At 52.7% G+C, this 12,374-nt stretch overlaps 1 protein-coding gene across 2 annotated transcripts in view; it reads right to left on the bottom strand.

The window, feature by feature from the left end:
• LOC133209693 (rho GTPase-activating protein 7-like) overlaps positions 1-10,015 on the bottom strand; it is a 46,260-nt gene extending 36,245 nt beyond the window's left edge. Inside the window, exon 1 of one of the 2 annotated variants that reach the window (XM_061348432.1) lies at positions 8,378-10,015. In XM_061348432.1, the coding sequence (XP_061204416.1) occupies positions 8,378-8,486 (109 nt within the window). In that variant the 5' untranslated portion in view covers positions 8,487-10,015. The remainder of the gene's footprint in view (positions 1-8,377) is intronic. The other variant, XM_061348433.1, reaches the window with a different exon arrangement.
• Positions 10,016-12,374: the final 2,359 nt, after the last annotated feature.

Below are 12,374 nucleotides of genomic sequence, written 5' to 3'. Positions count from 1 at the left end.
AAGCTGCGTGGAGACCTCAGAGCAGCCTTCCAGTATCTGAAGGGGGCTATAGGGATGCTGGAGAGGGGCTCTTCATCAGGGACTGTAGTGATAGGACAAGGGGTGATGGGTTCAAATTGAAACAGGGGAAGCTCAGGCTGGATCTAAGGCAGAAGCTCTTCCCTGTGAGGGTGCTGAGGCGCTGGCACAGGATGCCCAGAGAAGTTGTGGCTGCCCCATCCCTGGCTGTGTTCAAGGCCAGTTGGACACAGGGGCTTGGAGCAACCTGCTGCAGTGGAAGGGGTCCCTGCCCGTGGCAGGGGTTGGAACCGAATGAGCTTTAAGGTCCTTTCGAACCCAAAGCATTCTGTGATCTTAAAAGCCATGAATTGTCACAGTCAGCGGCTAATCCTAGTGACAGGGCAAGCTCAATTCACACTTCTCACCTGACCACTCATTCTTCCAGAAGACCTCTCTTCAGACAGACACCACACCTTGATTCAGAAGCTCCTCTCTGCAGTGCACGAAACATGCAGGTGACTACGAGGAAGAGAGCACCCTCCAGAATGTCTCCCCAGGAGCTGCGGGAAGCTGTTACTGCTCAGCCCTGGGCTGAGCTGAGCCATCTAAGTTTTGAAGAACACTTTCAAATGCACAAAGGTTTTCACTTTGAGGCTTCCTCCCCTCCAGCACTAGCAGACATTAAGTATGTGCATGCTTAATGCTTTGCAAGCTCTGCAGCAATCAGGGTGGATCGAAAAGGGAGCTTGTCTCAGTAATCCAGGTGTCTGTAATGCCAGGCCCTGGAGGTACAGCTAGGGTGACATTTTCACTAGTATCTCTTAGGCTCTTCAAGCTCCTTTGAAAATCACTGGAGGTGAATTTGAACGGAATTAGGCTCCCAGGTCTCTTTTGTGTTTGAGAAGAGGTTACCTTCTGTCTTTACATTCTGCAGTAAATAACAAGCAGACTCTGCTTGGGAAGTTGGGGAGAGCATGAGCATAAATGAGCATAATTCCTTTGAATATTAAAAGTATGTTTGATGTTGTGCTCAAGGTCACACAGCAAATCAATGGGCAAAACTGAATGGAAGTCCTAAAGGCATATTACTTGCAATCAGATGCAGAAGTAATTGAGTAATTGCATAGACTTAAAAGCAGCATTACATCAACTTAACATATGGCTAGAAAGCAGCCTGGGGAGTGTCCGTGATTTGCTAAAGGGGAGAAAGAGTCAGGAGGAGGGCTGACATTAGATATGAATAGCTGATTTCGTTGCATAGGTAACCCAGCACTGGGCAGACTGCTACTACTAATGCTCAGAAAACCTCCTCCTGATTTTAGTGTCATAGTTTTCAGCATCCACTGCTGGAAATGCTACGTCCCCCACTTGAAGAACACAGCTTATTGCCTATTGGCACTATGTTGGGAGAACCCAAGATCAAAGGCACCCAGTGACTTGGCTCTGGCATCTTTGCTGGCATAACACTGGCAACAGCTTTGGAGTAGGCACATCCCTGTGTGTGACACTGAGAATGTGCCCATTGACTGCTGAGCTTCAGCACAAGCTGCTGGCGAGCACCATGCTTACCAGCCCTACCTGATCACAAAGCTCTCAGCTGTCAGAACTGTGTTCGTGCTGGTGCTGTATTCCCTGTGTCCTCAGTCAGATGGGTCCCTCAGTCAGTTTTCTTCCATTAAAATGCTCAAGCATTTTTTGCCAGCATCTGAACAGGAAGAGGCGCGACCTCTCCTCCTACACATGTCTGCCTTCTCCTCCTGGCAGCAGCACATCTCGCCTGTGCCAGCTGCTGCCGTGACCGCAGGGGTGCCACATCTTGGGGCTGCACGTGGGCTCTGCTGGAGGGTCTGGAGATGCTCAGCAGCCTTGGGATTTCAGTCCAAGTCCTTCCCATTCACCCCCAGCAGGCTCCCCTCATTCTAAATCATTGCTGTGCCTGACCCCACAGGCAGATTCTGGGATCTGGGCAGCAGGTCATGGAGGAACAATCCCACAGCTCTGAAGCCAAAGGGAAAATGCCCATTGAGTCAACCGGGCTGATGCTGGGCCGGAGACTTGATTCAGGCAGATACTGGGCAGCTCCTCTCCTGTGCACTTTCTCTGGGCACAGGATGGGTTTGGGGGTTTCCACATGGAGACTTTGCTGGCTGTGGGGCATCATCACTGCCTTCTCATGTGGAAAGGCATGGCCCCTGGAACAGAACCATTCACCCATTTCTGCCATCCATCTGCTTCCTGCAAAGGCCCCAGGGATTAATTTCTTTTTCCCAGAGATGGACAAGCTCTGCCCCTCAGGAGCAGAAAGCAGCTCTGAATGTGGAGCCCAGAAGCAAACTGAAGAGGCAGCTTCCTTATAAACTAGTTAAGTGCAAACTCTCCTGGCACCAGCAGGTCACAGCTCCAGGGGCACTGTGCTCAGCCACAGGGAAACCAGCCTGAGTCTGTATGAATCCAGCAGGATAAGTGGGAAAAAGCCAAGTTCTGAGTTCAGGAGGGGGAGAAGCTGATGCACTTCGCTGCCAGCAGCACTCACATAGCCTTAGGAAAGGAGCTCCTCAGAGTACCCAGGGCTTTCCTCAGGGAGTTTTAATCACCTGGCTCCAGGCTCTTTCGCTGGTGCAAATCAAACACTGACACATCCGAGGGTGACAGAACAGCACAAAAAAGAAAGTGGAAGGGATCCTGAGGCCCTCCACATTTGTGTGCCCCAGGTTCCCCCTGCAGAGCCCTGGGCCAGCCGCCTGCCAGCCTGCACATTGTCTGCATTCTCCTTGAGAAGCCCTAATGAATCCAGAAATACATTTAATACATGCACAGCAGTGTGAGAGCCTTGCAGCAGCATGGCCATACTACGGAATTAATCTGAGATTGGTGATATCTGCAGAAAATGAGATTTATGTTAATTTTTTAAGTGTTGAGATTTTCTTTCCCCAGGCGTTGCTGTTCTAAGCCCCAGCCTCATCCTACAGAAGGAAATCTGGGAGACAACACCGCCATCCCGTGCCACCTGTATCTCCAGGCAGGAGAAGGCTTCCTGCCTGCACTCTGGCACTAGCTGAGGCTCGGGCTGATGGTCTCTGCAGACTCTGGCTGCTTGGAGCTGGAGCCAGGGTGATGCCAGTCCCCAGCTCCCACCTCTGCCCATCCCCTGGACAAGGGTGGTCATGTGGAGCCAGTGCTGGGCAGCTCCTGCCTGCTGCAGAGATGCTGTGTTCACCAGACTGGGCAAGGGAACACAGCCCCAGCCATCCCTTAGGAACTGCTACCAGCCCACAGACAATGCACTACTGCCTCCAACACCAGGCCTTAGGACACTGAGGTGGGACAGCCTGGAGAAGATTTTGCTGCTGTTCTTGCTGTTTATATGTATCTCACCTTTTCTCTGCCTATATCCTGAGCAGTCCACACCCACCAAAACAGGGGAGTGATGCAGTGATGATACACCATTCTCTAGACATGAACTGGACTCCAACCTCCCAGCTCCAGAGGGTGACCCCTAACCAATAAGCCCTCTTCCATCTCCAGAGAAGCAACCTGCTCTGCTCAAAGCACCTTTGGCTGTGGTAGCTCCTGCAGGTTCCTAGGGTGGCTCAGGGCTCATTCTCTAAGGAGAAAGCAGCACAGTAAGTATTTTGGGAGACTCCTAGTATTAAGGCACAGTCACTAACTGTGACTAAAGGAGATTTGTATGTACTCTGGACTGGTGCTATGGGTGGGAGGACAATCCCAGATGAAACAAAATGATAATGTGGTGAAACTGAACAGTAGTGAGTGGTCGGCAGTTGTTCTCCATCCATCCTGTCTGTGGCAGAGAACAGTGTGCGTGCAGCACAATGCCTGACATTCAGGTCACAAGATGACCTCAGTTTCTCCAAGTTCTTTGTTTGACGTCCTATCAGTTTGGAAGCAGCTCAAGGAAAATCCTAGTGACTTCTCCTTCCAGCTTCTTTAAACAACTGTCTATCTTCTGTAACTATTAGCCTAAACCAGTTGAAGCGTGGAACATAGAGAGCCCTCTCTGACGAGACCCGCTGGGTCCACAGCTTCAGTGGTGACTGCTGGAGTGGATCTGCCACGGATTGAAGGGCATTAGGGTTCAGAAGGAGTTTTCTTCCTAGGTAACTTTTGGAAACCACACGCTTTTTAGGAATGTTTTCATGAAGTCCTAGACCCTTTCATAAAACCCTTACACCCCATGAGAGCATCTTCACATGTTGAGATAGAGCCAGCATGGGGACAGCTTTGGTTTCTGGATACGTGCAGAAGAAGAGTTGGATGGAACTCACCCCTTCCAACCCAAACCATCCCAAGATTTTACTATTTATTTATTCAGCAAATGCAGCACACTCGAATCTACTTCTAGTCTTTTAACAACACACCCATTTCTTCATAAAGCTGTAACAAGTTCAGAAGATGGCTTGCCTATCTCATCACCAGCCTGCCCAAACCTGACTGTGTACACATTCTATCCCTGCTCAGCACAAAGTTCACTGAAAAAGCACACAAAATCAATGTTCCCTGCACTGCTGAGCTGATTAAAGATGCAGCTGGGATGAGAAAGGAAGCACAAGGTCCAGCATGGTTTCCTGTGCCTATAAATAGCTGTTGGATATGGTTTAGGCAGAGGTCAGCACCAGGCAGCTGCACGAGCTCTGGCTCCCATTTGCCTCATGCTGGAGGGAATGGGACCGATGGCAAAACACGTTCCCCTTGGAGCAAGGGCTTTTCAAACACACACAGTGTGCTCCTGCGGGATGAGCTGAAGCTATGGACAGATCGTGTTCCTGCAGTGGGAGAAGGGCACTGGATACCTGCAGGGAGGGTCCCATGGGATCACCCTGCAGGCTGGCAGCAGATGGACCCCTCGTTGGTCTCTCTGCTGAATAACAGACGAAATCTAAACCTGCTTCGAAACCGCTCTAAAAGAAAAGAACAGGCATCAAGATGCGATTTATGAGCTTCAGTCCAACAGAGAGACTTTGGGGGTGGCTTGGGTGCGGCTCCCCAGTGCCAGCAGCACTCCTGGACCTCCACAAACGCAAGCACGCTGTGACATCTAGTGGCAAGTTACCCGGGAAGCCCAGAGAAAGCTGGTTGACAAGTGCCTGGGCAGCCAGCCCCAGGCGTGCCTGCTGTATCGCACACTCCTCGGATGCAGAATTACCCATTCGTGTGTAACAGCGAGTACATCGGCTATTTCTACTTAGCCCAAGATGTGCTGGGGCATAGTAAAGTGTCCACAGAAAGGGACAGTATATCCACCTCAACAGACAGGTCTTATATTCCCTGCTCTAGGTGGGAAAGGTCCTGTCCTCCCAACCCAGGTAGCCAGCATCTGCTGGCATCAGCTCCAGAGCCATGGCTGCAGTCCTGCCAAAGCACAGGAGTTAGATGGGGTTGGATATGAGCTCGGCCATTCACTATTTCTCATCCACATCCTGCAGCAGCAACTAGTGCTGGTGTTTGACCAGCTCAGTGGTCCTGCCAACACTTCCCAGAAGCCAAAGCACTGGGAACAGCCTGCTTGTAGCCAGAGAGGTGGAGCAGCAGACCCAGCACTGTGTACCCCTATTGCACATTCACCTCCTTACTATCCTTCAGCAAGGCTTATTTAATACTTCACCCTTTTTTTCAGACACTGCTTGAGTTCATGCATCATCATCAATGACATATTCCATCTTAGCCTGAATACAGAAATCAAACCAATAGGCTTTGCCTAGGCCCATCATGCAAGGCTGGGGTAGCATGAGGCAGGGACATCATCCACTTACTGTGCTGCTTTGGGAAAGAAGGGAGGAACAGTTACCAAATCTGACGAGTAAAACCAAGAAAAGCGGTCAAATTTCAAGAGAATCCTCTGTTCCCACACTGTTGTGTGAGAACTGGGAGCTGTAAGGAACTGGGGAAGCTGCTGCTCAGCACACGAGGGCTGAGCTCTTCCCAGAACCACTGTCTGCACCCATACAAACACACCGATCCTGCCCTGCTTCTGGAAGGTGATGGGAGCAGCAGTGAGGTCTGCAGTGCACAGCCCTGCAGGGCTGAAACCATGGTGCCCAGCACCAATCCTGCTTCCGGTGTTTATGTACTTTCGTGAACACAGCTGAGACCCACACGTGGTCCCGAGGCTCTAGCAGCCAGAAGACATCAGGCGTCACAACAAAAGCCTGCTGAGCTGTCAGCAGGGCCTTTCCTTTGTGCTTTGCCTTTCTGAAAGCTTTGTTTTAATGCATAAACCAGCTACTTATTTTATATAACTTATTCACCAGAGAAGTTCCTCTCCTACACAAGCATGCTGGAAGAGGCAGTGGAGGAACCTGTAGAGTGGGCAGTGAGTGCGCTCAGCCCTGTCCTGCCTGACCACGAGGGCCAGGTTTTTGGCGGGTGTTGGGTAATGCTGACCCTGGAAGTGCTCCTAAACAGTGGACTCAAAAGCTTGAACGGCACATTATATCAAGAACATCAATGCACATAAAGGTGCTTCCAGAATGGCCTCCTCATCTCTTCCCAGCTCTCTGACCAGGGTGAGTGCTGGGGACAGGGGATACCCAACTCACAGCTGGTAAGGGGCATCATGGGGCCTTTTCAGCACCCCAGCAGGTTTCCCCACTGCCACACACCCCAAAAGGGTGAATATCTGGAAAAAAAAAATAATCCCATCTTCTGACATCAACAGTTAATTCATTTCTAAAAGACAACTCATATTCTACCTTAAAAAAGAGACCTTTTTGCCTGCCTGGAAGACCTGTGTGTAGCAATGGTTGGATGCTCAGCCCTGGCCTCAAATGCAGAAAGCTAATTGTGTTTCTTCTCAGCTCTTGTGCTCGGCACATAGCCAGGGTGACGCAAAGCAATGAGAAATTAATTGACTCAGAACTTGGCCAGGGAGCATCAGCAAACACAGGGATGAAAACTCGGCATGATTTATTTTATAGAGAGGCAAAGGACAAGAAATGCAGCGCTGTTCCCAGTCGTGGTCCTGGCAAACAGTCCTCAAAGTCCACATGAGAGCAGCGCTGCAGGCAAGGCTGGGCAGCCTCATGGCTGGCTGTCAGGAGAGCGTCGCTGGGAAGGGACATGACACTAATTCACTGTAACACTTCCCCCTCCTGCCCTGAGAATACAAAGTGTTTTACACGAGCAATGGAATGAAAGGCACTGTCTGACGTGCAGACACTCAGTACCCTCCTGCAGATCTGTCAGGGTTCCTGTGGGATCCTTTCAGCGTTACAAAACAAGCCTGTGGCAAAGGTGGGAGTTGAAGCTGGCCCAGCTGGTGGCCAGAGCAATGCCAAGATTGCTCCAGCACAGAGGCTCTGGCCCTGCTGAAGGTACCTGAGGACAAGGTAGGAGAGCTGAGACAGCAAACACACCCAACCTGCACCCCAACTCCTCCTCCTGCTCTGGGGAGGACAGGCAGGGTCTGGGAGCACAGCCTGAAGCAGCACCCACTGCCCCCTCCAGCCCCTGCTTTTGCCACCCCACTGCTGCTGGCACAGGTGCCTGCCCCACAGGTCCCCTCTCACTGCTGCCAACACATCTCTTTTACCATCGGGTCTCAGGGAGAGACACCGAGCTCAGGGTCACTTCTACGTTGCTGATGGTTTTCCAAGGGCTTTCCCATTCTTTTCCCACCAGCACCACTGCTGCTTCTTCCCAGCTGCTGCGCTGCCCACTGGTGCTGGGCGGGACAGCTTCCCCCCCGCCCGGCCATACACACAGGCAGGGGCAAGGCTTCAGTGGTGAGCACTAAGGGTGCTTCCTGGTGAGCCTGTGAGGAACCCCCGGTGCGCTCTCCTGCTCCCTGCCTGCCCTGCGCTGTCACTTGTGCTGAGACACAGGGTTCCTCATTGAACAAACCAAGCCCTGTTTCTTGGCCAGGATGTGGAATTTCATGGCTAATAACGTGTGAGAGAGGCACATAGCACACCACACACATGGACGTGTCTTCATGCACCCGTGTATATACCCCCAAAGGACTCCTTGCCCTCCCAGGGAATCCTAGTGGCTATGGGGAGGAGGGGGGGGGGGTGGAGCTGCCATAGGTACCTGCTACCATCTAGAGGAGAAACCTGTGCCAAGCACGTTCCTCCACAGATCAGGCTTTGCTGATTCAATGCCCCGCGTGTGACAGATGCCAAAGCATCAGATTTCAACATTTCCAATAGCTACATTTTTTTCTCTGAATCCCAAACAAAATCACTGTAAACCTTCCTGGTTTCTGCCTAACCAAGTCCAAACACAAGCTGCACATCTCAGGTGGATGTGCTGCCACACCTTTTGTTGTTCCTTCTCCCAAAACAGCTCACGCCCCATTTTCTGGTAGCAACATTAAAGAAATCGAATAATCAAGGCAAAACAATAAACCTCCTCCTACCTTCCATGGGGAGGGTGAACCGCAGCGTGTCACTGTCCTGGGCAGAAGCTATTCCCGTGTCCCTGCAAGCCAAGAAGTCCTGCCGAGGGCAACTGAACTCCAAGCCCATCTGCTCGGCTTTAAGCAGGACCGCTGAGATCCCACCCAGGACGGGGTGGAGAATCCTCCCTGGGAAAGAGCAGCTCGGTCACAGCTCCCTCCAGCCGCTCTGCACATCTTGGCAGGGCTCTGACATGCCGTTTCCTTTCTCTTTCCCTTGGTATTCAGCAACAGCCCCTTCGGCTGCCGTTTCACATCAGCATCTACAACCGAGTTCACAATAGGGATTGAGTGTGACAGTGCCAAAGGTGTGGGTGGCACGGGCACCAGCAAGGAATCTGTCAGGACACAAATGGAGGGTACACATAGTTTGAATGAGGATGGAGCTGAGTGAAACACACAGAGGTGCTGAAAACACTGGTTCTGACAGTGAGAAATCCTCGATAAATTGAAGCATGGCCCAGCTGCTCGAGCTCAGTGCAGAGCACGCTGCCCAGCACTATAATGAGGACACCACCCCTGGCACAGCTCTAGTTTTGCCAGGGGCAATGGGAAAAGCTTGCTAAAACTTACGCTTTTGCATTGGAACTCAAAGGTCATTTTCCTTAAACCCACCTCTCTCTCACGTTCATTCTGGCTCAACCGGAGGCAGCTGAGCACGGTTTGACCTTGCTTCACAGTGAATGGTCCTTACAGGGAGCATGGTTGCACACGGGCAGCAGGCACCCAACAAGATGGGCTGCAAGAAGCACCACACAACCCACCCGGGTGCTGGCTGGTTTGGGCTTCCCTTGGGCTTTCAGGCGGGTGGAGACCAGAGGATGCCAGTAGCATGTTTGGACATTAATGTGTTTACCGCCCACCACACACATATGTTCAGTTTTGGACCTGTTCCCTCTTTGTTTGAGGCTGACCTGCCCAGCACCAAGCAGCTTGTACAGGCCCTGCTCCCGCTGCCACTGCTCACCCTGGGGACATCCCAACCTACCACTGCAGTGAGAGACGGAGAAACCAGACAGTGCACATGGCAGAGCTTGCTGCAGCATTGCCAAGAGATCAGAGCTGCTCCCAGCCTCCATTTCCAGCTGCTTGCTGAACACAGCAGATGCCTGACAGGGCACTGGCACTCACTACTGGTTACCTCTGTGCCACAGTCTCGCACCAGGTAACAAGGTTAAGCACTAATGAAGGAAAATCCCAAAACAGGGTCCTCGTGGCTGCCAGACATATATAGCAAACTGAAACAACTCCTCATGAGGCTCCTACTTGGAACACATTCCTGTAGCATTTCTGGAGGGAGACATCCACACTCAGGTCCTGGTTATCCTGACCAGGAGTGGTTAGGACAGCCACATACAAGCCACACTGGTGTGGTGAGAACAGAAATTAGCTTTCACTTGCTTCTGAAATAGGATGTCTGAAAGAATAGTGTTTTCTGACTCCAGAAATCAGAGGAAATGAAGACACAAGCCCCACAGAGGGCACCCTCCAGAAAAGGGCCCAGAAGACAGTTAAAAACCTGGGTGCCAGGGTGGCCTTGCCTGGGGCAGGCAGCACTCTGCAGCACATTGGTACCCACACCCTGAACCCAATGCATGCCGTGATGCAGAGAACCCAGTGCAGGCAGTGGTGCAGTCATTGCTCTTCACAGGGGGCACACAGCCCCAGGGCTCCCCGGGCCACATCTCCTGCAGGATCCGCACTCCCTGAGCAGCGGCATCCCCAGGACCCCAGCCGTTGCTTAGTCAGCGCCGCTGCTGCAGGGCTGGAGGGACGGCCCTGTGCCCCCGGTGACGCTGCTGCCCTCGCTGCCTCCCAGCTGCGCTGAGCTCCCCGAGGAGCAGCCCCATGGTATTTTTAGCCTGTTTACAAAGCCGGAGCAGAGCTCAGGCCATCACAAGCGGTGCAGTCAGTGGTCAGCTGAAAGCCAGTGGGCAGCAATGTGGAGGTGGTTTTCCAGGATAGGTGCTGACATTAAAGAAGGAAAGCAAAACAGAACCAGCACCAGGAGAACATCACCATCTTGCCCTTCCTGTAATGAGCTTTTCTCCTTCTGAGCCTCACCTCGCTGGGGACCCAGCTCTGCAGGAGCAGCAGCATGGGGGTACCACAGGCTCCTGCTGCTCCCCTCCAACACTGCTGAAGACCATGACGCCAGAAGATATTTCAGGGATCTGGTGTCTGTATCTTTTGCATGGTCTCCAGTGAGTGCATTATCCACCTCATCAGTGTCTGTCTTGAACTGCGATGCTTGGGCTAAGTATGGCAGCCCAGGAGCAGTGGCAACAGTTGTCAGAAAAGTGACCAGCCTTCTTCAGCTCCAAGCTGAAGTCACCTGGAATTCGTGTACACAAGTCACATTAGTGTTTTACCTATCCTGTCATAAGCAGAGCAGGGCATCATCTTCCCCTTTCTGTGCAAATCATTCCAGAGGACATCAGGTAGATGGCTCTGGTTCAGTATGAATGCCCTAAAGATTATGCAGTAACACCAGTCAATGTCATTTGCTCTTCTTCCAACACTTACTTACAAGCTGGTGAGATTTGTTCCAGTCAGCAGGTTTTGGGATCGATATTATGGATCCTTCCGTAAAAGCCACTTCAGCCCCATGTCACAAGGGATGGGGCTGATGTCCATCATGCTTCCCTGCTGCCCCTGGTTCAGAGCCCAAACCTCTCCTTAAGGCGAATGAAGGGTGCTCCAGGCTTCCAGGCAGGTATGCACCAGACCTGGTGTGCTCTGCAGCCAGGAGGAGGCTCAGCTCAGTCAGCATCTTTGTTCTTCTTTACAGAGCCAAGGGCAAGCAGGAAGCAGCCGTGTTAGAGCTCTGGCATCTGGTGCAGGGTAGGAAAACACTAACCATGTCTCTGTCCCTTATATTTAGGGAAAACATGTCCATGCTGCTTTCTCACAGCCCAGCATAACTCGCCTGCATCTGTCTGTTCTGAAAGGTCACCCAAGTCACAGTGAGTCAACACAAGATGTTTCATCTCAAAGCACGGCTCGGCCAAGCTGTGTGCTCAGACACAAGCACAGCAGAGCCAGGCTATGGGTGGCCAATATGTATGGGCAGGGAAAGGATGGCCTACAAAGCTTGAACCAACACAAGTCTCTGATGGTGACCGCAAAACTAGAAAGCTGGGGAAATGCCTACCCCTACAGAGCCAAACCACTCTGTATTCCCCCAAAAATATGTTTGGAGGGTTTGGCCTTAATGCTCTTGCAGGGGGAGCTGAGGAGGCCGGGGTGGTTGGTGATGTGCCAAGGTGCAGACAGGCAGTGCAGGCTCGGCCTGGGGCGCACATTGCTCCCCTTGCTCAGCACCCACAGCAGAGCCCTGCTCAGCACGAGCCCAGGAGCAGCCTCAGCAGGACAGTGCTGCTGGGAGAGGAGGCAGTGACCTGGGTGAGCCTTGTACACCCCTGGCCATGGCCGGCTGCCTCCCGCAGCACCCTGAGCGCCTCCAGCCCAGCCAGGTCTCACCAGACTTGTCCGTGGCTCCACAATGGGCTCCACAACGTACACTGCTGCTGGCGTGGCAAAACCCACTGCTCCCACCCAGGTCTGCACATTCACCGTGTGCAGGCACGGCAGGCAGAGACCGCACCAGGGTACAAGGTGAATGTAGAGCCTCGGTGACCTCCCTTGAAGATGAAGCAACCCTGGTGATGCCCATGGGGGATCTCCCCACACCTGGAGCTGTCCCAGCCCAGGGGAGGAGCTGGTGCGTTCAGTGCTGCAGAGAAGCCGTGCGGGACAGCAGAGCCCCGGGGACAAGCATCTCTGGCTGCGCTGGCCAGAGACCTGGGCCAGGCACAACTGGAGGAAAGGGAGGTGAGGGCTGGCGGGGGCCCTCGCTCCATCCTGCAGTGCCCCCCAGGCACAGAGGGATGCAGCACAGGCCATGGCATGCTTTGTTTTGTGAGGATCAGCACAGCTCCGCCGGTCTCCGGTCTCC

The sequence above is a fragment of the Neopsephotus bourkii genome, unplaced genomic scaffold (assembly GCF_033783945.1).
Source record: "Neopsephotus bourkii isolate Nb327-2 ecotype Australia unplaced genomic scaffold, CSIRO-AGI_Nbou_v1 NB_357, whole genome shotgun sequence".
Taxonomy (NCBI): Eukaryota; Metazoa; Chordata; class Aves; order Psittaciformes; family Psittacidae; genus Neopsephotus; species Neopsephotus bourkii.
Note: the sequence above shows the minus strand (reverse complement) of the source record. Positions and strands in the feature narration are given on the sequence as shown.